The sequence below is a fragment of the Balearica regulorum genome, chromosome 1 (assembly GCF_011004875.1).
Source record: "Balearica regulorum gibbericeps isolate bBalReg1 chromosome 1, bBalReg1.pri, whole genome shotgun sequence".
Lineage (NCBI taxonomy): Eukaryota > Metazoa > Chordata > Aves > Gruiformes > Gruidae > Balearica > Balearica regulorum.
In genome coordinates this window covers 187,272,567-187,298,017 of record NC_046184.1, presented here as the reverse complement: position 1 = coordinate 187,298,017, position 25,451 = coordinate 187,272,567, and the positions used below count along the sequence as shown (strand labels likewise).

Sequence of the window (25,451 nt, the reverse complement as noted above, 5' to 3'; positions counted from 1 at the left end):
TTTGAGAGTATACTTATATTAACTGCCTGTCTTCTATTGAATATTTTTCTTGCTTCTGTAATGTGAGAGATGTCAACTCAGGGTCCCTTATTTTATTGTTATGTGATGTGAGGTCCTTTGTCATTGTGGATTCTGATTCACATTGACCAAACCACTGCAGCAACTGCCTCCCATTCCTGCCTGCTACCTGCCCCTCTGCTGGAGCTGTTTGCCCAGTCGGCACAAAGGAATATCCCCATCTTGCAGCCATTCCGGTTCATCACCCAGATTTCCACTCCAAACCCTGTCATTTAAGACACAGGGTTCTGCACTTCATTCTTGTTCTTTTTTTCTGAGATACTGACCTGCAAGCTGTCAGAGAAGGTTCTCCCCAGCTTTTTTTCCCTCTGGAAAAGTGTCCTTTCCAGAGAAAAGCAAATATATATTTTAGGATGCAAACTCCTAAACTGATACCTGATTAGCAGTGGAGTAGCTACAAAAGAAGGGAGATAGTGTTATCAAATAAAAGGCGAAAAACCCAAAACCCGAAGCATTTCTACTTCAAATGTATGATTTTACTAAAAATATTTTGCCAATCGCATGTCTTGGGATACAATACTCTGATTTTTTTTTTTTTATTAAGACTGCAAATCAGACATCTGAAGTGAAATGTTATTCTCTCCGCTCTCTTCTACTTCTTTCCAGTGCACCTGCACAGCAGGCTCATTTCACAGATTTGGTGGCCCACAACATGCCAATATTTCATTAGTCTTCCTTGCTAGACAAATAGCATTAAATAATAATGCCTGCTGAATCCAATACCTGAAAACTAAGTGATTAGTGTTACAAGGCTAAAGGGTAGGGACTGAATCAAAACAACCAGCCCCAAAACAACCTACCGTGCTAGATAATTTATGTTTGAAAATATTCTACATTTTTCTATCGAAGCCAAGTTTGCTGGAAAAGGCAGTTAAGGATGTTTCTTTTAGAAAAACTTACATTCTACACTTACCATTTTTGTGGCAACTTACACACTCAGAACTATTCTGTCACACTTTCTTGCTAGGAATTTTGCAATTGTTTATAAGCATATTTTCAACAAAAGCATAAAGGAGTGCATGCCCCATTTTATATAAAAACTCCAGCCAATATAATTTTTCTCCTTTTAAAGACAATGCATTATCTAATTCTTTTAAATACAGTATAGTACTCCAGTTTGTATAAAGCAACCTCTCTCCCTCTACTGTATTTACAAGATTGATACTCAAATTAAAAAAAACTATTTCAGGAGGTCTACAAAAAATACAACTGTCCAACAGTTTTCAGACTGAAGTTTCACAGCATCTTACTTTTATATTATACATTATTCTTCGTTAGTGGTTGGAACATATACAATTGACAGCCTTCTCTTATTAAGCAGAAGGGGGAACTCGGTTAATATTTTAGAATTCTGCAGTTAAACACGTGGCTATAGTAAACTTTCCAAAACTGACAATGAGACCTATGCCATCTCCTAAAAAAGACAAACTTCATCTTAATGTGTCACGAATCAATTCTCTTACCTAAGCTCTAATCACTATCTTCAAAACTTTGGAAATGGCTTTCATCAACCCTGTCTCACATACTTTTCAAATCACAGCTTTAGAGTAATAATAGACTTTTGTAAAGCCTTTGTCACCATTTCCCACAGCATTCTCCTGGAGAAACTGGCTGCTCATGGCTTGGACAGGCATGCTCTTCTCTGGGTAAAAAACTGGCTGGATGGCCAGGCCCAAAGAGTTGTGGTGAATGCAGTTAAATTCCAGTTGGTGGCCGGTCACAAGTGGTGTTCCCCAGGGCCCAATACTGGGGCCAGGTCTCTTTAATATCTCTATCAATGATCTGCACGAGGGAATCGAGTGCACCCTCAGTATGTTTGCAGACATCACCAAGGTGAGAGGGCGTGTTGATCTGCTGGAGGGCAAGAAGGCTCTACAGAGGGGTCTGGACACGCTGGATCGATGGGCCGAGGCCAGCTGTACAAGGTTCAACAAGGCTCAGGGCTGGGTCCTGCACTTGGGTCACAACAACCCCCTGAAACACTACGGGCTTGGGGAAGAGTGGCTGGAAAGCTGCCCAGCAGAAATGGACCTGGGGGTGTTGGTCAACAGCCAGCTGAATGTGAGCCAGCAGCGTGCCTGGGTGGCCAAGAAGGCCAACAGCATCCTGGCTTGTATCACAAACTAGCGTGGCCAGCAGGACTAGGGAAGTGATCGTCCCCCTGTACTCGGCACTGGTGAGGTCGCACCTTGAGTACTGTGTTCAGTTTTGGGCCCCTCACTACAAGAAGGACATTGAGGTGCTGGAGCGTGTCCAGAGAAGGGCAATGAAGCTGGTGAAGGGTCTGGAGCACAAGTCTGATGAGGAATGGCTGAGGGAACTGGGGTTGTTTAGCCTGGAGAAAAGGAGGCTGAGGGGAGACCTTCTGACTCTCTACAACTGCCTCAAAGGAGGTTGTAGCAAGGTGGGTGTTGGTCTCTTCTCCCAAGGAACAAGTGATAGGATGAGAGGAAATGGTCTCCAGTTGTGCCAGGGGAGGTTTAGATTGGATATTAGGAAAAATTTCTTCACCAAAAGGGTTGTCAATCATTGGAAGAGGCTGCCCAGGGAAGTGGTTGAGTCACCATCCCTGGAAGTATTTAGGAGATGCGTAGATGTGGTGCTTAGGGACATGGTTTAGTGGTGGAGTTGGCAGTGCTAGGTTAATGGTTGGACTCAATGATCTCAAAGGTCTTTTCCAACCTAAACAATTCTATGATTCTATGATGAAACTCTTCTCAGAATAAGAAAAATAAAATCCTGCTGAAGATGGAATCCAGAGCACACTGACAATCCACTCAGCTTTCTGCATAACAGCAGTTACTGTGGGCCAACATGCCAGGTGTCTCAGTCCTTATGTTCAGCTGCTGTGCCTGCAGCACAGTCCATTTTCCACATTCTGCCTCACTCTAATCCACTGCAACTGCTATCTGGAAACCACTGACACTAGAGCTGTGAAGCTGCATACCATGAAGATTTAGAATCACAGAATGGTTTGGGTTGGAAGGGACCTTAAAGATCATCTAGTTCCAACCCCCTGCCATGGGCAGGGACACCCTCCACTAGACCAAGTTGCTCAAAGCCTCATCCTCGGGCTTGTCTTAAATCCTGGCATTTTGAGACAATGTGCCTGACCGACCAAGAGAAGAACTCACCCATAACTCTGAGGAAACTCAACCTCACTTGCTTCTCTACACCTTTGATAAGATTTCCATCCCTTTTACATTAACATCAAAGCCGTAACACTTCAACATATTAGTGTGAGTTGCCTCTCTAAAAATACCACTGCTGAAACCATCACTGAACCACACCCAGAAAGACAGATAGAAGAACTGGCTACTAATTCTCAAAACCAGTCTAAAAATCTTTAAAAAACAATTGTGGAGGGAAGGGTTGCCACTCCACTCATAGCAGCATGAATCTCCCTCTTCTCTATCTACTACAAAAATGACGATCTAAATTTTTAATGTATTTTTTCTCCCTAAGAACACAGAGGAACTTAATTACTTGTTGCAAGCAAACCGCTTTCTACAGACACATAGCCATTTTGAATGGGTAAAGATGTTTTCCAATTAATCATGAAGGAAAAGAACAAACTCATTTTGATGGAGAAAAAAAGCAAAAAAAAAAAAAAGCACAAAAAGGAGGCAGCAGCCAGGAGGCTGACTCACAAAGCAACACAGAAAGACAGTACAACAGGTGTACCCACAAACGTATACGCGTGCATGTGCTTGCCAGAGCAAGTTTCTAATCCTGGAACTAAATGTCTGATTTACAGGAATACGCAAGGACACTGATCCCACAAGGATACGTGACATGCTACATATACATATCTGTTTTCTTTGACATCAGATGCCTTCAAAGTAAAGATAAATGTTGGAGTTGGTTTATGCTAGGGGAAACAGCTTGACAGTTCAGATACAGTAATTCATTATAAAACCCTAATTGTTGCTGTTATTTTATATGGGCAAGTAGCAAAATGACCACATCATGACAGCATCACGGCCAACTACATTTGCTAGCAAAAATACAGAGAAATGGAATTCTACAATTTTGTATTTGTAGACTATGAGATTTCAGATCTACAAGGGAAAAAATATTCAGAAAATAATGAAATACTGGAATGTGTAGTTTCTCCACATAAAAATTAAAAAATAAGTCCATGTAATGCCCATCATTTAAATTTTGGAGCCAACTACTCTGAAATAACAAGTCACTAAAAGAAACATCAGGGCCTTATGTTTAAGCAAACTTATGTCAAATATATAAAACCATGACATTTTGTTAGGTCAGGGCCAATTTTTCTTTCTAAAGAGCTGAAAAAACCCTATAGCAAACATTTACTTTTTCATATATCTAAGGCAATTTGAAATAATGTCTTTTAATATATTTTTTCCTTATCCACTATTACTGATCATGTCTGTATGTGCCCAAATGCCCTGAAGTTACCATTTGAAGTACAAAAGAAAAGAGCAGAAGATCAAAAAGCACAGTAATTCAGGTTACAGGTATATTTTGTCATTTTTTTTCTTTTAATTCACAAAGGAAAGATTGGTATGTTTTGTGAAGTATACACTTATTACCAGATTTGACAAAGCAAAAAAACCCCCAGTACTTCAATACTGCAGCTGCAATTCTGGAGTTACAGCTAGTTAAATATCTAAATATGTGCATCTTCTGAATATGTAATAAATTACAAATATTTACAAAACTGTATTTGCAGATGGTGGGCGTTGGACCTCTTTACAGATTCTGGCCTTGAGCCATAAAATTTTAAAAGTAGACCATATATTTCGCCCAAACACCTCACAGTTTCATTCTAACTTGCTATAGAAAACAGCGACCTGAAACTGGAGGGAAGAGACAATTTAATGAAGACAGACACACATTGAACAGTAAATGTATACTTACACTTGAAATATCAATTATACCATAACCTTATACATTAAATTGTGAGAGATCAAGTGAAGGAATGAGAGGGTTTTGTATCATAGTAGAATGGGTCATTCCTTTAAAGTATTTTTATACTACTCTTTCTGCATAATGCAGCTTATGTGCTAGAAATGAAGGAAATGGCAATGATCAACAAAACCCACTCTACCGTTTTTTCTAAACCTGCATATATGACTGCTTTCATTTTTTTTGTAACAAGAGTAAGATGCCAAGAATACTTTTTGTGAAAAACAATTACGTGGCAATAATTTGGAAACTTAATGTCTATGGAGTAGAAAACTGGACTGAATATTTGCTCAAGTCTAATTCAATCCCCATTCACAATTAAGTGTAGCCTTTCAGAAAACTTACTAGGAACACAATGGGATCCATATACAGCTTCCAGTTGTAAAAGTTCGTCAATATACACTGGAAGAAACAGACGTTTGAAGGACTACTACACTGTATTACTCTGCACTTGAAAATATTTATCTGTTTTCTGGCTCAAAGAAAAAGAAAGCCAAATCCTCACATCAAAATGCCCCTTGTAATCCAGTGCAAACACATTTTACCTGTATGCATAATAAATTAAAACACTACAATTTGTATTTATTACTTTACTGCAGTAGGGATGACAAGACCTCCACAGTACAGACTGGAATAGACCAATTTATGAAGAAATCACAGTCTGAAAATCTCTGATGATCACTGCAATGGAAAAAACTGAATGGGGAAACAAACGGGGGAGCAAATATAATTCACGTTATCAATTAGTATGTGGGTGAACTACAGCGTACATTGTTTTTAAACCCAAGTTCATCAACTTAATCATGTGACTGGCTGTGAGCAGCAGGTCCCACCTGTATATAATTGAATGTCTCTATACTGGGATCTCCTCAGAGGTGAAGAACCACCAGTCAGTTGAACTGTTGGTTTCTCAAGTAATAAAGCTATAGGAACAGGACTCTGAATTTAGCGAAAAACCAGTTAATGAGCTACGTACGTTTTAGGTTCCACCTCCTCATTTAGTGGGAGAATTACTGGCTTCAGGGATGGGCAGACGGGTATTTTTCACATTTGCATTATGTTTTAAATATATTTTGAGAAACATTACTACATTCACACTTAGGGAAATGTAAGGCTACACTTTACTATTCCTTCCCTTGTAAGATTTATGTATTTGAAGTGTTATCAATAACAACCAGGAAAAAATAAAAAACAGATAAGCTTTGGTAGTAAGGCTGTGCTTGCCATGAAGCGAGTACTGTCACCTTTCACAGTCTGGTTCAAGATGGCTTCAACTCCATAACTACAAGAAAGTGTTGTTACACTTTAATTACTGTATATTGTCATAGTTGAGAACAGTGAGAAAATGTACTTTAAGTAACTAAAAGACAACTCCATTTGCATGGTAAGCATATGTAAAGTTAAACCTTTGGACAAGTTTGAGAGTTACATATCATTATCACTGGGATATGCTCATAAGTAAATACCCTGGAGGTATTTAAAAGATGCGAGATGTGGCACTTAGGGACATGGTTTAGTGGTGGAGCTGGCAGTGCTAGGTTAACAGTTGGACTTGATCTTAAAGGTCTTTTCCAACCTAAATGATTCTATGACTCAGTCTACATTGGCACAACACAACAACTGAACAATAGTTCAGTTTCTGACCCAGTGTCTAGTCTGACAAAACACGCAAAAACACCAAAGACATGAACTTCCATTTCTGCACACTGGGAATGCAAAACACATTGATCTACTACCTCTCTTACCTCCCTCCCAAAGCTATTGGATACAGTGGATAATCAGAAATAATATGAGACAATGAGACAGATGGGTACTATAGGATGGTAGCAACAACATTCACTACCTGATTTTCAAAAAATGTTAAAATATACTCATACATGCAGATAGGTACTACATAAGGAGTGCACAACACAAAGCATTGACAAGAGACCTGTTTACCACTTATGGCGGCAGGAGTAAAATCGCAGCCCTAGAGAAGACATCACTTTTGTCTCAAATACCAACACTGGATTATAAAGAATCATACAATTAATAGATTCTAAACTGATTCAAGCTTTATGTCACTTTATCGGTTTCACTAGAAAAGCAACGTCATTAAAACAAGACAACCAAAATCAAGACAAGTATCTGCTGAAAGTGGAAGCTTAAATGTCAAGCTGTGACTCTGAGTAAGCAAGTGTTCAGTGCTGGAATCACTGAAACTAGGCACAGAGCTAAAAGACAGGCCTGGGCAGGATGAGAGCACAAGTCTACAGCTACGCACCCAAATAACTAGTACCTTTTCTTCAAATATAAAGAACCTAGAAGCACTCACTGAACTCATGCCTGGTCGTAGAAGACACTCTTTACAACAGAGTTATACATATGCGCTGGAAGCTGGTAGACACTAAACCCTTAAAAAAAACGGATTTATCCATTGTCTGAAATTGATTTTTCCATCTTAAAATACATATCTCATTATACATTTCAGTCTTTTTATATATGTATGTATATATTTCAGCCATGGAAACCATGAATAGACTGCATTTAGAAGTTTTTTAATAAAATTTTTACAAGTATCTATGGAATGGGGATATTTATAGTGTAGCACTAAATCATAACCATATGACCTGAATAATCTGTAACATACAAGTTCTTAAGCTAGTTATCCTCTGAAAGTCTATAGGTTGTTTTTTTGGGTTTTTTTTTTTTTTTTAATATACTAGGCAGTGAGAAATGAATGTATGTATTTCACAGCCATGAAACTGAGGAGCTTTGTTTAGCTAGCCTGAGACTGAATTACAAATTTAGTCAACAGCATCTAGGCCAATACTGCAATGTTGATATAGGTTTATATTCAAGGTTTTATATTTTTCAATCAATTTTCATTTGTATATTTATGTTGATAAGAAGTAAAACAAGCAAAAAAAAGTCTTATTCAAGTTTTACAACAGATGACTAGAACACAGAACTGGGAAGGAAATGGAGGTCATCAGTCCAGCGCTCTAACCATAGGCAGAGTTCAAACATACCAAAACGCCTCCTGGCTAATGTTTGTCTAACCTATTTTTAAAGCCTCCTAGGATGGAAAATCTAGAGTCTTTCTAGATGATCTATTATCATAGCTACATTGTCTTTGTTACATTTGTTACACAAACAAACAAACATTACCTGCATTTTCACAGGTGATGAAACAGAGACAAGATAGTGATGTGACTTGCTTGACATCACACATTAGGTGACAGATATAGGAATCTAACAGCTTATTCTCAAACTATCTTATTGTACCATACTGTACTCCACGATCTTCATCCTGAAACATTCTAAAGTCCCTGGCATATTATGGGTTGCTCATAACCGCTGCTTATTTATAGTCATCTTCGGGGTGTAACATAGCAAGTGTTTAAAAGCAGTTCAACGCTGCTTTGTGCGACAGAAGAAAAAGATTATTCTATGGAATCAGGAGGAAAACAAAATATAAGTAGGAAAACATAACTACTCCAGTATGGAATTTAATTGGAATGGTAGAGATGACCAACAATCTTTAAAGTTACAGTACTCTTGTTAATCTAAATTATTAAAAAAATAATGGTAATTTGAAAGATAGTTTTCTAAGTGCTCTTAACACAATGTATGTTAAGATAATTGGCACCAACTCAGAAAATACTATCATCTGTTGAAGTGCCACCTCAGTTGCTTCAATATCTGCAGCATCCTTGGATTTTCACAAAAAATAAGACGCTCAGTTCTTTTTAGCTTGTGATACACATTTAGCCTACACCCAAAAGTGGGATAAGAGCAGCTTCTCTGCTTTAACACATTTAGTGTGTAGTCTAGGCAACATAAAAAAAACCAAACTATAAACAAAGAGGTACATAAGTTCTTTAACTAGAGCTGGAGGGGGGGGGAGAAGAGATGGGACGTGCCTTCAAGATGCTACTCCCTCTCTCCACTATTTTAAGAGATTATTAAAGATATTACAAGGAAAGGAAGCGAGGGAAAGGGAGAAGTTTGTAAGACAAAGGAAGGAAATTAAGTACCTGTAATTTGTCAGAGACAAAGCAGAAAGTTTGTGTGCACATGCGAACAGGTTATGCTGTTAGCACATTCCAGTGATAAGTTATATACATCAAGACTATAAAAAGTATGTGGAAAAGACAAAAGCCTATTAGATCCCAGGAGCGAAAGGTAGAAGTTGATTGTGGGGTTTTCTCCCCGAGGGCGAGCAGAGTGTCAACAGTCTTTCGAATGTGACGAATATCCGACTGCAGGATGTCATACGGAGAGCAGAGGTCAGCCTATCCCGAAGGGCAGCCATTAGAACAGAAAAAAACAGTGCATAAAATTAAAAATACAAAAATAGAAAGATATTGATAAATAAATTATCACAATATTCTAGCATAAACATGTACGAATAGTTTCTTCCTAGTATTACCTTAGTCACTACACACCCCAGCCTTCTTTTATTTCCTCTAAATACTGAAGCTATCGTGTAATATCAGAATATTAAGATAGAAGAGCTCAGGCCTTCAAATTCTTCCAAAGTTATGCCCAGATTCACAAGGGTGAGGAGGTGCACGTGGTCCACTTATTCCAATGAAAGCTGCACACCTTTGTCCATCTGGGCCTTATTCAAATGCTTAAATGGAACCAGTTGCAAACTCTAACTTATACCATAGCAAACAGTGGGTTAGAAAGCTGTTAAAAGCACAAGCAGCAGCAATACGAAGTCTCAAGAAAAGGTACTTAAAGAAATCGTTAGAAGTATACAAAATACTCTAACATAATAAATAATCTAAAACTCGGTGTTCAGATATCTTCTTAAATGATACCCTGGGATGGAAACTGAAAAAGTCAATGTAGCACTAACTATTCTTAATTTTAACAGTTTCTAAACTGAAGAATTTGACACTAAATTCCGTATGTAGCATTTTAAAAATTATTAGCAGGTTAGATTCCCATACTTTTTTTTGAAAGTATCACTGACTTCATGTAGCAATATGCTTTAGACTAGCTATACAAAATGAAGTGTACTATGTAATAATAATATCAATATGCACGCACAATATTTAACATTCAAATCAAACCAAGCAACAACTAGTACTTTCAAAACACAATCTGAGATATATACCATTTTACATTGCAAATGAGGCCTTACTATCAACAAAGATGGTGAATATTTAGGGAATAAAATTATATGAACTAGGAAAGAGATGCCCTGTTTCAGAGGAACATTATGTTTCTTTAGAAGCTCTTCAGTTTCACTTAATGAACTGACAGCACACCCAATAAACAAAGATATGGAAGTTCAAATGTCTGTTTTCTGTTAGTGCAAAGTTTCAAGGTCTGGTTGGCTATAAATTAAACTTTAAAATATTTAAAAGGCCTTTCTATCCTCAAAAGTGACTAGTGAAACTGGAAGTCAGAACTGTCATTCATATGCAAATAAAAAAGTGACACTTTTTTTTCTTTTCCTTTTTGCTTACCATGCCTGGTTCTAGCTATAACAGGAGTTGAAAGCTGTAAAAATTTCAATTTTGTTACTTAGGCCAGCAGATACACAGAGGGGGAAAAACCACCCTGCCTAGCAACAACACTGCGATTTTTACAGTAATTTTTCAGAATTTTTTCAACTCAAACTTCTAGTGTGATAATAAACTTCAATGCAATTGTATTTTGCTTTTTCTAAAGGATGAAAACTCAAGAGACAGAGCAAAACATGCTGGTCTTTTTTAAAAATGGGATAGGACTAGTACTACATTCAAGAACATCTACACCCACAAGCTGCTTACCAGAGAAACTAATTTTAGGGCAAACTACTCACGACAACAACTGCGTAATATATTGCACTTTTACCAAAGACCCCAATAAACCCAGCAAATGCTGGATTAATTATAAAATAGCATGCAAGACTCAATTCCTACTTGTTGCAAATATATCTCAAAAATAAATAGCTAAGATACATTAACCTTAATTTATACAAAACATTTGATAGAACTTTAAAACAAGAACCTTTTTTAAAAAATTTTGTCCAAAAAACCCCCACCCCAACAGTCCCTACTGCAGTCAAATGGACAAAAAGAAGCAATTTCAGAGTTAGAGAATGAGAGCTGGTAATAGGCTGAATTTTTACAGCAACTGAAGAGCTTGCTAACCAGAGATTAACACACCAAGCAATATATAGGACAAGCCAAAGCATACAAAACCAGCCAACACATGCAGAAAAAACTTCCTATGGGAACCGCCATGCTGTGCTTTATTGAAATTCAGTGAAACCTGGGGAAGACTGAGAAATGTCTGATCATTCTTGCTTATTTTTGCGTGTTCTGTGACAATGGATAATTCGGTGTTACATTCACACCTTATTAAGTAAAACGTTTATATTGTGTGTATTTTAAACTTCTGTAAAGTAACTCTAAATAAAAAAACATACAACTTTTCAGTAATGGTTGAATGTATTTCCACTTAGGTTACCAGAATTTTACAGAAGGTGTGAAATGAAAATACCAAACTAAAACATGACATCATGAAATAGTGAAAAAGTATATGACCTTCCACCTAAAGTCTCAAAAGACAACCAACCAGCCACTCACTCATCGCAAGCACTGCCCTTCTTATTTAGGAGACTGAAATTATTACTAGTAAGAATTAAAAAGATACACATACTTAATCATTATATTTATGGACTGACTTATGTCCATGAAGCTACATGATTAAATCATACAGCTGCCAAAATCATGCACGCAGAATAAACACAGTAAGACAGAAGTGGAATAAGAAAAGCATAACCAGCTGTTTGTGTGCACAAACCACCCTCATTCTACATGCTCCTGCAGTGACTGTGAAAACAGCATTTCAAAACCAACCTCCTTCAAATTTTGACTTTGGTAAAAAAAGTAAGTTTGTAGAAGTGCATTCAAGAATGAAGTCTACAGTGCAGATGCACTATGCTAAAAACGCAAATGAAAGGAACCTCAAAATTACGCTTTTGGTACTCTAATTGACAGCATACAGAACCACTTAACACCATACTGTAGGCCACATAGTGCGCATTATTGAGCCCAGCATGAAAGGGCAGAGAAAGGAGTCATACCTGATAAAACTTACTGCAACTTCATGGATGTCTCATGATGAAACTATGGAGAAGTAACTGATTAGGTGAATTGATCAGAAAACAAGTGTGAGTGGCAATGAAAATATACCTTGCATTAAACTGAGAAAGATGATTACCAGCTGAGCAACTAATAGCTGGATACAAGATAAAGCACTTGACACTCCCTGCTTGGATGTTTCTTTGTTTACTTTGTTCTGCCAGGTTTAGCACACACAAGTCTCCTGGTTTTTTCTGTTTGTTTTACTTAATTAGCAATTCCTACACTAACACAAATCATACTGATTTTTAGAATAATTCTGGCTGATGCTGCAACATAGTGGACTTAGTTTTCAGAACAGGAGGTGAGATACAGTAATAGCTCCCATTTGCAGGACTCGAAAAATCACAGGAAGAGGCACAGCTAAGCATTTTGTAATGTGACTCTTCATATGATGAAACGAGATCAAAAACCCCAGGCCTTACCCTTACTCCTGTGTGTTCAGTATGTGTACACCAAGTAGCTCACTGAATATTCGAGAGACATGGCAGAAGTCTCTCATTCCCATCTGAAAAATAACTTGTCCCGCTAAACCTTGCTGCTACGCTACTGACATGCTGGAACAGAGAAGCTCGATAAACCTGCTGTAACAACCGGCTGTGTAAGATTTCTACCTTTTATCAACAGAAATTACCATTCTAGTATTAATCATGATAACTTAAGTCTATCTTTTTTTCAAGCTATATGAAGATCAACAAGGTGTATCTGTGTATGTGGGGAAAGTCTTTCTCTCCTCTTTTTTAAAAATAACTCTACCTAATTTCTCTGACCTGAAGAGACCCCATAAAGGGCCAAAAGATGCTCAGGTGTCTAAACTGTTAAGATATTACATTAGTGTAAGTTGCAGATCATAAAAATTGATTTGTGTCTTTTTACAAAGAAAACTTCTGCATTGTGGCTCACAAACATTGAAAATACTTTGTTGAATTTCCTTTTTTGACAAAATGCTTAGAAGGTCCTACTTCTGATATGCCATATTTGTTCACACTTGTGAACCAGAAGAAATGCAGACCAAAACTTGTAACTTTCGCCTTTCAAATAACACATTGCATTTACAGCTTTGTTTTGATCTAAATCTCACTTATGATAAAGTATCATTCAGCCCACCAAAAATATTTTTTTTTTCTTTTGATGGGAATATTTGTTAACATTACTGAAAGTGCGTACGAAAAAAATGCTCTGTAATATGGATTACCAAGAATAACAACTACAAAGAATGAAAACTAAAGTTTTAAAGTTACTTATTTGCAGATTAAAATGGGAAAGTCTGTTTCTTTGCTACTAGTATAAATACTGATTCTAATGTGGTAACTGACAAGTTGAAGAAATGTATATGAATATTTTTGTCTTCATTTACATACATTTTTACTGGTTTTATGAAAGAACAGTTGAAACCAAAATACTTCCATAGCTTTACATAGATGCTCATCTGATAATAAATCAGACTCTCCTGATAATTGTTAATACCTCTGGGATGAGATGGCACTAAGAAGAGTAAAACTGCATTAGAACTGGTACATTTGACACTTTGGAAGCTACATTTAAACACAAATAAATAAATAAAAAAGCTTTATTTTTTAAACCCAGAAAGTGTGAAAGGGTGGGTGCGATATAGGTGGACCAACACCATAGGTGGTGTCGGTAGTGGCTTCATATGACACTAACAATCTACTCTGGTGAATGAGGAAATTAGTCAAGTTGACAGTTTTTAGTTAACAGTGTAAAATACAGTCTTTTTTTGTACTTCTCTAAGTGACAAAGAGTGTACCTTTACCTCCTGAGGGGCCCAGCAAAGACGTGTTCTGAATCTTCAGGCTTTCAGATGCTTACCTGCCACCATCTTTTTCTCACATAAAACAAAAATTTTGTCTCAAAAAATTATCATTTACAAAGATCTCTGATACCCTGGAATGAAAAAAAGGCTCTACAGGAAAAATTAGTGGCAAAACTGGACACAAGTTGCTTGTCTGACAATGATCACACTTTTGATAGCCTGCCAGTGCAGTAAAAGCCTTGCTATTTAGTTTCTTATTTAAGGGTCAGAACCATATGCTTAAAATATCCCATTTACTTATGATCCAACACATCCCCCTTCTGCATATGATCAGGAGGATCATATGGCCGTTAACAGAAAGTGATTTCAACATGGCACCCATTGTACTGAAACCCTCATCTGGCACGTAATGGCTTTCTGATGCCCGCTGGCACACAATTCCAGAATCATCTACATACCAGGTCATTATAAAGAGATGCTTGTGGTCCTGAATTTTTTATTTGCGATTCTTTGGTCATGACACCAACTCCTGATGCTTATTATGACACATTTGGATATGGACACCAACTGCATTCTTCTACCCTTAGATTAAGTTTCCCAGGATGATGCTGGGGAAAGCAATTTTGACCCAAGAGTTGAATGCTGAAAGCCACAGAAGTAAGAGACCCTGCACATCTGCACAACACAGTAATTACTTAGCTAATTTCTTGTTTTCATTTTACATGATTTAACAGGGTATTATTCTAAACCTGTGGAGCTCAGGAAATAGCATGTACTCTATCCCATTCCATAAATAACTGAAACCAAACCAACAGGAACTATGAGAATTTTCAATCCTTAAAAAACCCATGCAGCAGAATTTCAAATTAATTCTCAGGATCTAAACACGGATGTAAGTATCACAGAAAAGCCTAGGACTCATAAGTGGCAACTATCACTTTCCCATAAGACGCTTGTTTTTAAAAAAAGGAAATAATTCACTGCATTCCTTTTACTGGTTTGTCCAGAGGTAGTCAGGCAACGTACAACTCGCCAACCCAAGGCAGCATTAAACACACCATCTGTAGTTCTTCAAAAACTTTGACAGTTAACTGCCATACTTGCTGTCATACAACTTTGTATTCCTAATATACGTCCCTCCCACATGCAGTAAAGTTCTATCATCTACCACCCAGTTCCACAACACGATGAACTTCCACAATATATAGCAAACATACCCCTTTGCAAATTACTGACAGCTAATAAAAAAGAATATCCTCAGAGTACTGAAAATCTATCGTAAATTTACAATTCTAAGTCGTTCATTTAATGTTTAAGTGAATGAATTTTTCCCCCCAAGAGAAGTTAATGCTTATTTAGATTGATAAGGATGGTTAGTTTATAAATCAGATTGGTAAGATCAGGTCTTGTGCTTAATGCTCTGTGCAACTCTACAACAAATGTATTTTAATAAAATACAAAAAAATCCTAAAAAATTCTACGATAGTTTCAATGGAAGCATTAAGGAGGAGGGATAAAAAATATATAAAAATGTCTATCCATAGACATGTCTATCCATTTTTTCCAGAAAGATTACTTATAGAAATCGAAAATAAAAAAACCTCAAGAGTAAAAGCTTAGCTTACTCATCTGCAATATGGCACTGCAAGGATCTTTGTAAATTTTTCTGTTTTGTTTTCATTTCTGAAAGATCTCTTGACAACAATGAAAACAGGTCTTGCTATATCCAGAAAAACCTGACTTGTATTCTAATTCCTGAATAATTTATGATGCATCAGAAGACAGTGAGTTTTGGGACAGCTTAAGAAACACTCCATGTCTACAAGCCCACAGCACTGAGATTTTGATCTTCTCTGAAGTGAAATTTAACTTTAATATGAAATCATTCTAACAGAATAGATTACATAATTACAAGAACTAAATCAACCATTACAACTTAGAGGCCCAGCCCATAACATTAAATTCTCAAATTACATTTACAATGAACCGTTCTCATTGGAATTGTAAGACAAAAATCTCCCTCTCAAAATTCCTAAAAATGAGCTGTTACTTTTGCTGTCCTCCAAATCAAGTGCTAAAATATAGATAAAATGTAAAGAATTCAAACTGCAATTCTTTCCCAGTGTGAATTTTTTGCATTACCATCTGCTTCCCAAGTGGGTGGTGGGGGAGATACACACAAAATATCCTTTTGTTTCAGCATTCTTAAAACACATACTAAAAAGAACTCAGTCTTAATTATATTGTTACATGTAGGCAACAACACAGGGAAAATACATCACGCAATTTTCATGTTTTCACATTAAAAAGACCTTGTATAACACTTTTACCTGCTTTCAAGGGTCATGCATTTGAAATCAACTGTCTCTTAATAGGTGCTTCTAGATCACAAAGGAGTGTTTGAAATATTCCCAATGAAACTCCCGAATTCATTACATTTGTTATAAAGATATTTTTCCTTATCAATATGAGAACAAATTACATAATGAATGCTGCCATTCTTAAATGAAAAACAGAGAACACCAAGCACTGCAATTTCCTTATTTCCAACCTCAGTTCCAACTGAAACACGTATCTACATTCTAGAACACGCACTCATACGTACATTCCATACTTAACACACAACAGTTTTCTTCACTTCTCTGCAGAAGTGTTTCAGTACAAAAGTGTTGTTAGTCACTTCTACAATGCAAACTATAGAGTACTTAATATTGTAAAAAAAGGAAAATCAATCATTAAAAAGAACGAAGTCCATATTTTAAAAAGCACTAGGTAAAAATGCTGTTATATTGTATAACAAAAAAAAGAGCAAACTTTTGCTTAATTACATATTACCTGATTATCATATTCCTTATTTATTTTCCATGGCAAAGATAAGGAGATACTGGGTTTAATACTGAATTAATAATTTAAGACAAAAGTTGCAATTCTTAAGTGCTACGACATGAGCCACTTAAATGCACTAAAGTAGTATTAAATCACATTATTTAAATCAATTTTTTTAATTTTATGTTTTTATGGCTGAAAAACAGTAGTTCATAAAGGTATCCTTCAGCTTTAAAGTAATCCATGTGTTCTGCATTTTTGATCATCTAGAAATGACAGACTTAATTAAATTACCTCTGGTATCCCCAGTTTTCTACAGGCATCCAGAAAGTTTTCCACATTTCTCCTGCATTTAGCCATACTAAGTTTAGGCTGTAAAAACAAGAAAAACAGTTTCTGGCAAAAGTCATCACTAACATTGATTCAGTCAATAAATTCATGTATTGCATTATTCTTGTACCAATGCACCATATCCATATTTCTCCTGAAAACAATGCATAAAACTCTGCTCAACTTTTTTCTACCACTCTAAAAACATCATGCCTACAAATACAATCTGAGTAAGTTGTGGATGCCATGCGCTTTTACTTAGTTATTAAAGTCACCAGCACATATAGATCTCTACTTGTTCACCTCCAGCTTGTGAGGTTCTAAAACCTGCCTCTCACAATAATTTGTGATAGATGACATTGGTTTTTTTGGACAGCAAGTAAACTGATGAAGGATTTCAACATACATCACGGGAACAGACTTAACTGTAATTAACAGGCTCTTACTTTTTAAATATTTTATGTACTCACAAATGTATAGTGATTATACACAATTCTAATGTCTCTGCAGAAGAAATTTCCTATTACTGTAGAATTTGAAACACTTCCATAATTTGTCTCACTCTGGACTATTCACCAAATAGTTACAGAAATATCACGTTACAAAAAAACTCCCAAAAACTCACTGTTTTACTTTTTCAAAGCAATATGTGAAATAACGTTAATTCCCAAATATCCACTTAAACCAAGAATTCATTATAGTAGCAGGGACTTTAAAGAACTATTTTCTAGGCTAAAGTAATTTGAAGGCTGTTTCAACCAAGAGAAGATCATCAATATAAAGTTGAAACAAAATAAAAATGGATTTAAAATATTTGCTTTTTGTTATAGAAAACACCACAAGATTTTTATCTTTAAAAAAACTCTGCAACAAAATTTAAGTTTTTGTCCCAGAAATTTGAGTTTGCATATTTTGGCAATTTCAAATTTTTATCAGAGACAGAAGTAATTTAAACCTAAGCAACAGCAGAAGAAACTCCACCAGAGCACCTGAGAAAATGACTTTCTCTTAACATCTGTCTTCTTGGAAGTTCTTATAGATTGGCTCTGAAATCCACATGCTATTCTCAGAATCAAGTATCAGGCTGTACATGGCAAATATTTACCAATACTTATATATATTAAAAAAAAAAAGGCAGATAGTCTAAAAACATACAAAACCTCTTCAGAACCAGACTGGTATCAGAAATCTGAAACAAACATCTGACCAAAAAAAAGGACATCAATAAATAAATAAAATACTAAGAAAATTAAGTCTCAAGAAATGCACACACAGAGCTTACATAGATTTTATGTCCTGAAAACTTCAGGTCGTTAGGTTTGGCAAGCCAATATTAAACCATGACAGCACATGTTTCTATTCCATTCCGTCTGCAGGTAAAAGGAATAATTTCTACACTTAACCCAATACGAAGAAGATGCTAATAAGTGCTGTAAGTGCTTTAGTTACATGACATCTGCTGAGCCAGACATTGCTGAAGATAACCTCATATTTCTTCAATCAATAAGCAAGGGGCTACTTTTCTATTTAAAAGAGTTTCCTATAATAAAATCTTGTAATCATAGAATTTTATAGTGTACTGAAAAAAAAAAGGCCAGTATGAAAAAAATCTGTTGCTACATCAAAGAGGCAGGATAATTTTATTCACTTATAGATGTGCATGTGTATATACACACACACAAATACACTATAAACACTATAAAATATAGAAACATTTGTGAACATTTGAATTTGTAATAATGTAAACATTGCCCCTAACAGTAAAGAACATTCATTGAACAGCAACCTGTTTGATGTAACCGAGTATAATTTGGCAATAAAACAGTAATTTTTTTAAACATTCCTCCCCGCCACCCCAATGTAACCAGAAACATTCAACTTACTACTGCTGGTGAAGGTACATGAATACTTCCTACAGACCGAGGACGAACGTGATTTACTAAATGGCAGAGAACTACACCATCCATCAGAGCAGACCCCAAGTCTTCAGGCAAACAAATCTTTAGTCTTGTTTCAATGTTCTGCAAACGGAGAACACATACACACTTTAATACAGAAATGGATGAAGGGGAAAAAAAGGGAATATATATTCTCATCTTCTCCCTTGCTGTAGACAGATAGCCACTTTTGGAGTTTTTGGTTCACCAAGAAACACACTACCTTTATATAAACAATTCTTTAAAAACTAAAAACCAATCCCCGCTACCTTATGTTTGCCACTGAATTGCGTAAACTTCTTTAAAAGACCTCAATACTTCAAATGCTGCTGTCATAATATGCATTTATTTTTATATATACATATAAACACACATATACATGCAATTAACCATGTGACTGCACTACATGTGGCTCCTTCCTTTCACCATTCCCTCAAGTCTTCTACTTATGCATCTCAAATTTTTTTATCAGCAGCACTTTAAATCAGAACTGCATTGTGTTAATCACTGTACGAGCAGAGAGTAAAAGGCAATCTTTCTCTAGTAGCTTAAAAATTACTTAGGAAGCATTAGAGTGATCAGAAAGACAGGTAAGGCAAAGCAAAACATTCAAATTTAAATGAGAATTTTTGGATACTTGTTAAGTAAAACTGAAGTCTCATGGAAAATAATTTGATATTGGAAAATAAAATACTTTGAAAATATTTGAGAATTTTCTAGAAAAAAACCTCAACAAACCCTAAAATAAGCTTGTTACATATGACAAGTTTCCTAAATTGTGCTCCAATCTTGAAAAACATTTGAACGCTACACTTAGAGATAACTCTTAGATTAACTCTCAGAGATTCCTTTATCTTAAAATAGATATTTCTTATTCTTAGCTGAACCTCATTAATGTTATTATTCTCTATTAATACATTACTTCAATCTATGCTGAGTGTTTTAGATGAAAATAGATTATTCTCTTTAGAATCAAAGGAGAATGTAGGTTGGAAGGGATTTCTGAAGGTCACCTGCTCTAACAAATTCGAAATTAGATCAGCGCCTTGGTTAGTTAAGTTCTGGATATCTGCAAGGAAGGAGATTCCACAACATCTCCAGGCAACTTTGTTCAGTGTTTCACCACCCTTATTGCAAAGAATTTTCTCCTTATAGTTACTTGAAACTTCTTTCTCTGCAATTTGTGCTACTGCTCCTCATTCTCACTGTGCATCTTTGAAAAGCCTGGCTTTATCATCTCTATTACTACCCTTCAGGCAGCTGAGGACAGTCATATGATATTCTCAGTATTCTTTTCTCCAAGTGAAAGAAATTCAGCTTTTAGTTTCTTCCTCATACATCCTTTGTTTGGGTGCCCTCACCACAAAGTAGCCTCCACTGAACTCACTCTGGGGTTTTATTATATTTTCCCAGTTTTTATTTTACTAGACACACTACTCAAGTACTTGCATCTATGGTCTCACAAGTGCTAAACAAGGGAGTGCATCACATGGACTAACATGTTTTGCTTTCACCTTGGATTAATTCATACATTTGAAAACTTTTTTGGTATATGAGATATGTACAGAAAGTTATACATTAAGAATACATTTTGAGACTTTTTTTTCCAAATATGTTACAAACAGGTTATATAAGTTAATGAATTAAAAATTCCTTCTCTTAAAAAACTGATTTGCCTGTTGGGAGACAACTCAAGTATAGATCAGGATGCTTTTTTTTAAAATGAGTACAGTGCACCTACAACACTATTTCAATGCCAGTTCATGGTTTGAGACTAGATTTAATTAAAACTGAAGACTTAATGAAGTGGATCAATTCTCTTTCAATTTCATCACGATTGAAGAACTACTCTCTTTCAAAATCACCCATACTACAGCAGCAAACAATTTGCTCCACTTAGTACGTCAAAAACATCGAAAGCTTACCCTTTGAGTGACAAAAAACCCCCATATTTTCTCTATTGCTCAAGAATAAGTGGTGAATCACTCTTGAAATGACAACTGTCTGAAGTGACCATGGATGTCGCCAAAATCAAATAGCTCAAATGGAGGAAAAGTAAGTATGCCTCTGACAGAAAAGTTTTATGAAATTGAACAACTTCTGTAAAAACACACCATTCTAAAGAAAAGGGTGGAATGTATGGAAGAAACACCAATGTTCTTACAATATATGGCTCAGGTGAAATGGCTAAAGGTAACTCTGCATTTAGATTTCTAAATAAGGAACCTGACTATTCTAACAGTTGTTCCTTATTGTTCAGTGCCCAACTTGGTTAAGACTGCAGGTTCTGTGGAGTGTCACTAAATTCCAACACACCATGAAACAATTCAAAAGCAAAATCTATTAACAGATATGTTTATTCAATAAGTAAGAATTTAATGACTTACATGTTCTGAGCTATTTTCTTGTACAGTACCTAATGAGATGGTCTGGAGGTTGCTTTTTCACTAAAGGACCTAGCATACCAGAGTAAACTTTATTAATTTGAAAAATCTCACTATGTGCTTTCAAAGAGGGCCAATCTTCTAGCTTCTGTCATCACTCCTTGACTTGTAACCAAACTTCTCACAAGAGACAACAGAACTTTCATTTCAGAACACAATGCTTCAGGGTGAGGGCAAAGAAGGATAGTGCATGGAGCTGAAGGTCATTAACACATTAAACCAGTATTACTTGTAATACCTAATACTAATACAGTGTAGAGAGATCCTTAGTAAGTCTCAATGATCATGCCTGATATGGTGAATAACCCTGTTCTACTTTTCACTGTGAGGATTAGCTGAACTAATGCACAAGGCAGGAACCTTGAGGACATTATTTTTAGGAACAATTACTTGGGGACTTGCTACATGCTTGTGGTAACTCTTAAAAAGAAACGCAAAAAGTCACACTGACGCTGCTGACTGCACTATGCTCAGAAGAACTACATCCTACTGCAGTTTATTACTGCTACTTCCATTTTCTTCTCCACTACTAATAAGTTCCTGCATCTTGTCCTTCTGGCACCATGCAAGTGTAGAACTGGTAATATACTACATTCAATCAACTACGCTGAATCTCCAACAAGATCTGTTCTGTTCAAAAATTCTGCAAGGCAAAGTAAGATTAATCCAGACTTAAAGCAGGTGAGGGTCTGAGGTAAGAGAATGAAGATCTAAAAGTCCTCATAGTTCTACATTAACCAAGCCGCCTTTTAAACACTATTTGGTAAGGAGAAAAAAGTTAACTCTCTTGCTTTAAAATTAAATAATACAAAACATGTTATTTAAAATAAATGAATAATTTTTGAATTAGTAGTTCCATGAAGCTAATGACATAAGAACACATAATCTTGTATTTGGTTGTGATATCAAAGTCAACTACCACACTTTCAGGTTTTGTACTGCATTTAGGAGTGCAACGATATCATCTCTTCTGTTGGTAACATGACATGACTGGAAACCTTGACAGGTTCAGGCTCTCAACATTCCTGCGGCAAAGGCTGTCATCTTTTTTGCTTTTTGACACAAATAGGTGTCACAGAAGCAGCACTATCTAGGTATTAGCTGTGTAACACTAATTTTTGCATCAGGCTCTAGCTTCTATATTCAAGACAATATATCAGGAAAACATCTTGTATATTCAGATCTTCAAGTGATTAAATATTCATTTAATTTCTAAGAAAGTTGTTTCAAGCATTAGTTATCTGCTTTAAATAAAAAGGTTTCAAACTTCAGCTTTATCTAATGGATTTCATTGCACCTTTTACTGACTAGACTGAAGACTTCTCCAGCTGTTAGGAAATAGTTTCTAATCCTCTCTACCTCTTAAGCGATCACTTCATCCTTTCTGATGAAATTAAATAAATTCTTAATTCCACTAGTGGAAGGCATGCTGTTTAACTCTATGTCATACAGGTACTTCCCATGATTATTTCCCATTTTTATAAAACCTTTCCTGAAGTACAGACATCTGACCGTGATAAAGCACTTCAGGAATAGTCTCATCAATGTGATTTGCAGAAGTAATATTGCCTCATTTAACCTTTTTAGTATTCTCCTACTAAGACAACTTTCCCAAAGAAAAAATAAAAAATACATTCTATTAGCACATATTAATTCTACCACCACATACCTCACGTAGCTGTTCCACAAGCTCTCTCTCTTCTCTCATCTGCTCCATTTTCCTTCGAATTGTAAATTGTGGGTCTATCGATTCCAAATTTCTTTGTGGCCTTAAGAACACTATGATTTTAAGAGAGACAGATTTTAGTTTAAAAATGAACACCTTGATTTATTAATTTCTAAATTAAGCAAAATCTTTTGGCACTGCCTCCAGCAAAAACTGTTAAAAAATTCTGTCCTCAGGAGGACAGAAAAATCTGATCTTGGATTACAATCATAAATGGATATTTCTGGATATTGCTCTGAACAGCATCATGCACTGTCAATGGAGTGGATAATTTTTCAACCATATCCTAATCTCAACAGGCAAGTTTTGTCAGATGATTAAGCACCAGCACTGTCCCTTAGAGATTCTGATCTGTACAAAACTTTGTATCTAACATGGCAGGAAACACTTCTTAATCTTTTAAGCAGAACCCTTTCCTACAAGATGCTGAACTGTGTAACAAGCCGTGACAAGCATCTTCCTAAACAGGACAAACTGCTTACTAGATAAGGTTGTATTAAAAAAAAGAAAAACCTCACCCACCCACTAAAGACTAATGTAGGCAGACTTAGCCATTCAGTAAGCCTGCCTACATTAAAAAGTCATATTGCAAATGTAGCATTGCATAAACTCTTTGCAGTACTCCCACCAATCATAGTTCTGTCAACTGTATCACTTTGTCCACAGATAGTTCCTTGAAATAACTACATGAAATCTCTGCATATATGCACCTCTCCACTTCCTTTTTTTGTGATCAATGACTCTTTTGAATGGTCCGGAAGGACAAGATGTACGCTCAAAATGCAACTGTCACCTGTTTGCCACTCAAATGACAGGCCAACTTGATTGTTACGGAAAATCCCACCTCTCTCCTCCTGATGCAATATGACACCCTAAGTACCAATTAATTGGGTGGAAAGTACAAAATCTCAGTTTTTACATACAGCTACTGCTCAGTCTCAATTTTGTTAATTTAAGGCTATTAAAGGGAGGATAATTTCCAGGTCAGTAAGTAGCAGGATAGAAGAGAGGAGTCTTTTGTTTCCTAAAAGGCAGACCAGATAATTGGAAGTGTATGAATTGCCAATAGCGTCTACTAGAGGAGTGAAAAAATGATGAATTATTGTTGACTGTAAGAAAAGGTACACATGGGTATAATCACAGTAATTCTGATGTTCCACTAAAAATTGTGATAAGTCGGTCATTTTATTTAGGTTGTGATCTGGGTAACAGACTGAATTTTAAAAATCAGTCCTCAAAATATCTAACAAATTAAAAAACTGTACTCGTGGTATAAGGAAATTTCATCTACATTCTGACCAAAAGTAAACTGTTTAACAAAGCCCCCAAATCAGTTCAGCGTCAACATACAAAATTGTACCCTCTGACATCTAGGGCTCAGATAAACAAGACAAAGTTTCTGTATGAGAAATACTTTGAAATCTCAGACAAGTCTAGTCATGAGGAATCTCACCAAACTGTATGCAGGTTGGTTAAGTAACAAAATTAATCATCTAAGCTACTTCTCTAGCCAAAGGGATGGACAGACACCACCTAATGCAGTTCAGCCAACAGGCAGTAGTTCTTTCCCTTATTTACTAAAAAAGGAAGCTTAAGGCAACAAACTCCTTGCATATCCCTAGGTTACTTATATGAGGCATTAAGATAGAAAAAACTATGGCCAGCTACTAAACTTGCTTCCTTCCACTACTTGACTCACACAGTCATCGTTTTAACTTTTCACAGGCAATTAAAGTTTGCTACACTACTGTTAAATCAGTAATTTTAGGAATTGTCATATTAAAGGCTATTTGTTAAACAAAACTGCTTTTAAAAAGAACACCTAAGTATTACGGTTTTATGTTAGTAAGCTTTATCCTTTTTAACATCATCAGAAATCCCACTGGGAGAGTGTCCCAGAGAGAATGTGCAGAACAGAACTACAGATACCACCTGCAGCTCAGTTCCCTTCTCCATGTGGACTACATAGCTTCACCAGTGTCACCATTTAGAAGGATCTACACACAGGTGCGCAAATCATAAAGAACATTCACTGTGCTAAACTCCCATACATAAGGTGAGACTAGCACATCCATGCCTTCAGATGCAATAGGTCCACAGTTGCACTGTCATTCAACCTTTGTAGAAGGCAAACTGCAACCTCAGAAGAGAACTCTATTTCCAAAGCACAGTGTATCAACAGTTATATGCTGCTTAATATTTTGTTGTGAGGAGTGTATATAACAATGACTCCACATCACCCAAACATACAAAGGCTGTTAAGAGCTG

The 25,451-nt window shown here is 36.2% G+C and overlaps 1 protein-coding gene across 5 annotated transcripts in view; it reads right to left on the bottom strand.

Annotated features, from left to right (window-relative positions):
• The window catches only part of LRCH1 (leucine rich repeats and calponin homology domain containing 1), a 132,401-nt gene that overhangs the window by 3,302 nt on the left and 103,648 nt on the right, over positions 1 to 25,451 (bottom strand). For 4 of the 5 annotated variants that reach the window (XR_012833305.1, XR_012833302.1, XR_012833303.1 and 1 more), the window contains 4 exons: positions 23,127 to 23,236; positions 18,960 to 19,097; positions 17,041 to 17,118; positions 9,036 to 9,293 (listed from right to left, as the gene is read on the bottom strand). Coding sequence is in view for 1 of the 5 variants with exons in the window: in XM_075741831.1 (XP_075597946.1) it covers positions 17,041 to 17,118; positions 18,960 to 19,097; positions 23,127 to 23,236 (326 nt within the window). In the remaining 4 variants the exon portion in view is untranslated. The remainder of the gene's footprint in view (positions 1 to 9,035; positions 9,294 to 17,040; positions 17,119 to 18,959; positions 19,098 to 23,126; positions 23,237 to 25,451) is intronic. The other variant, XM_075741831.1, reaches the window with a different exon arrangement.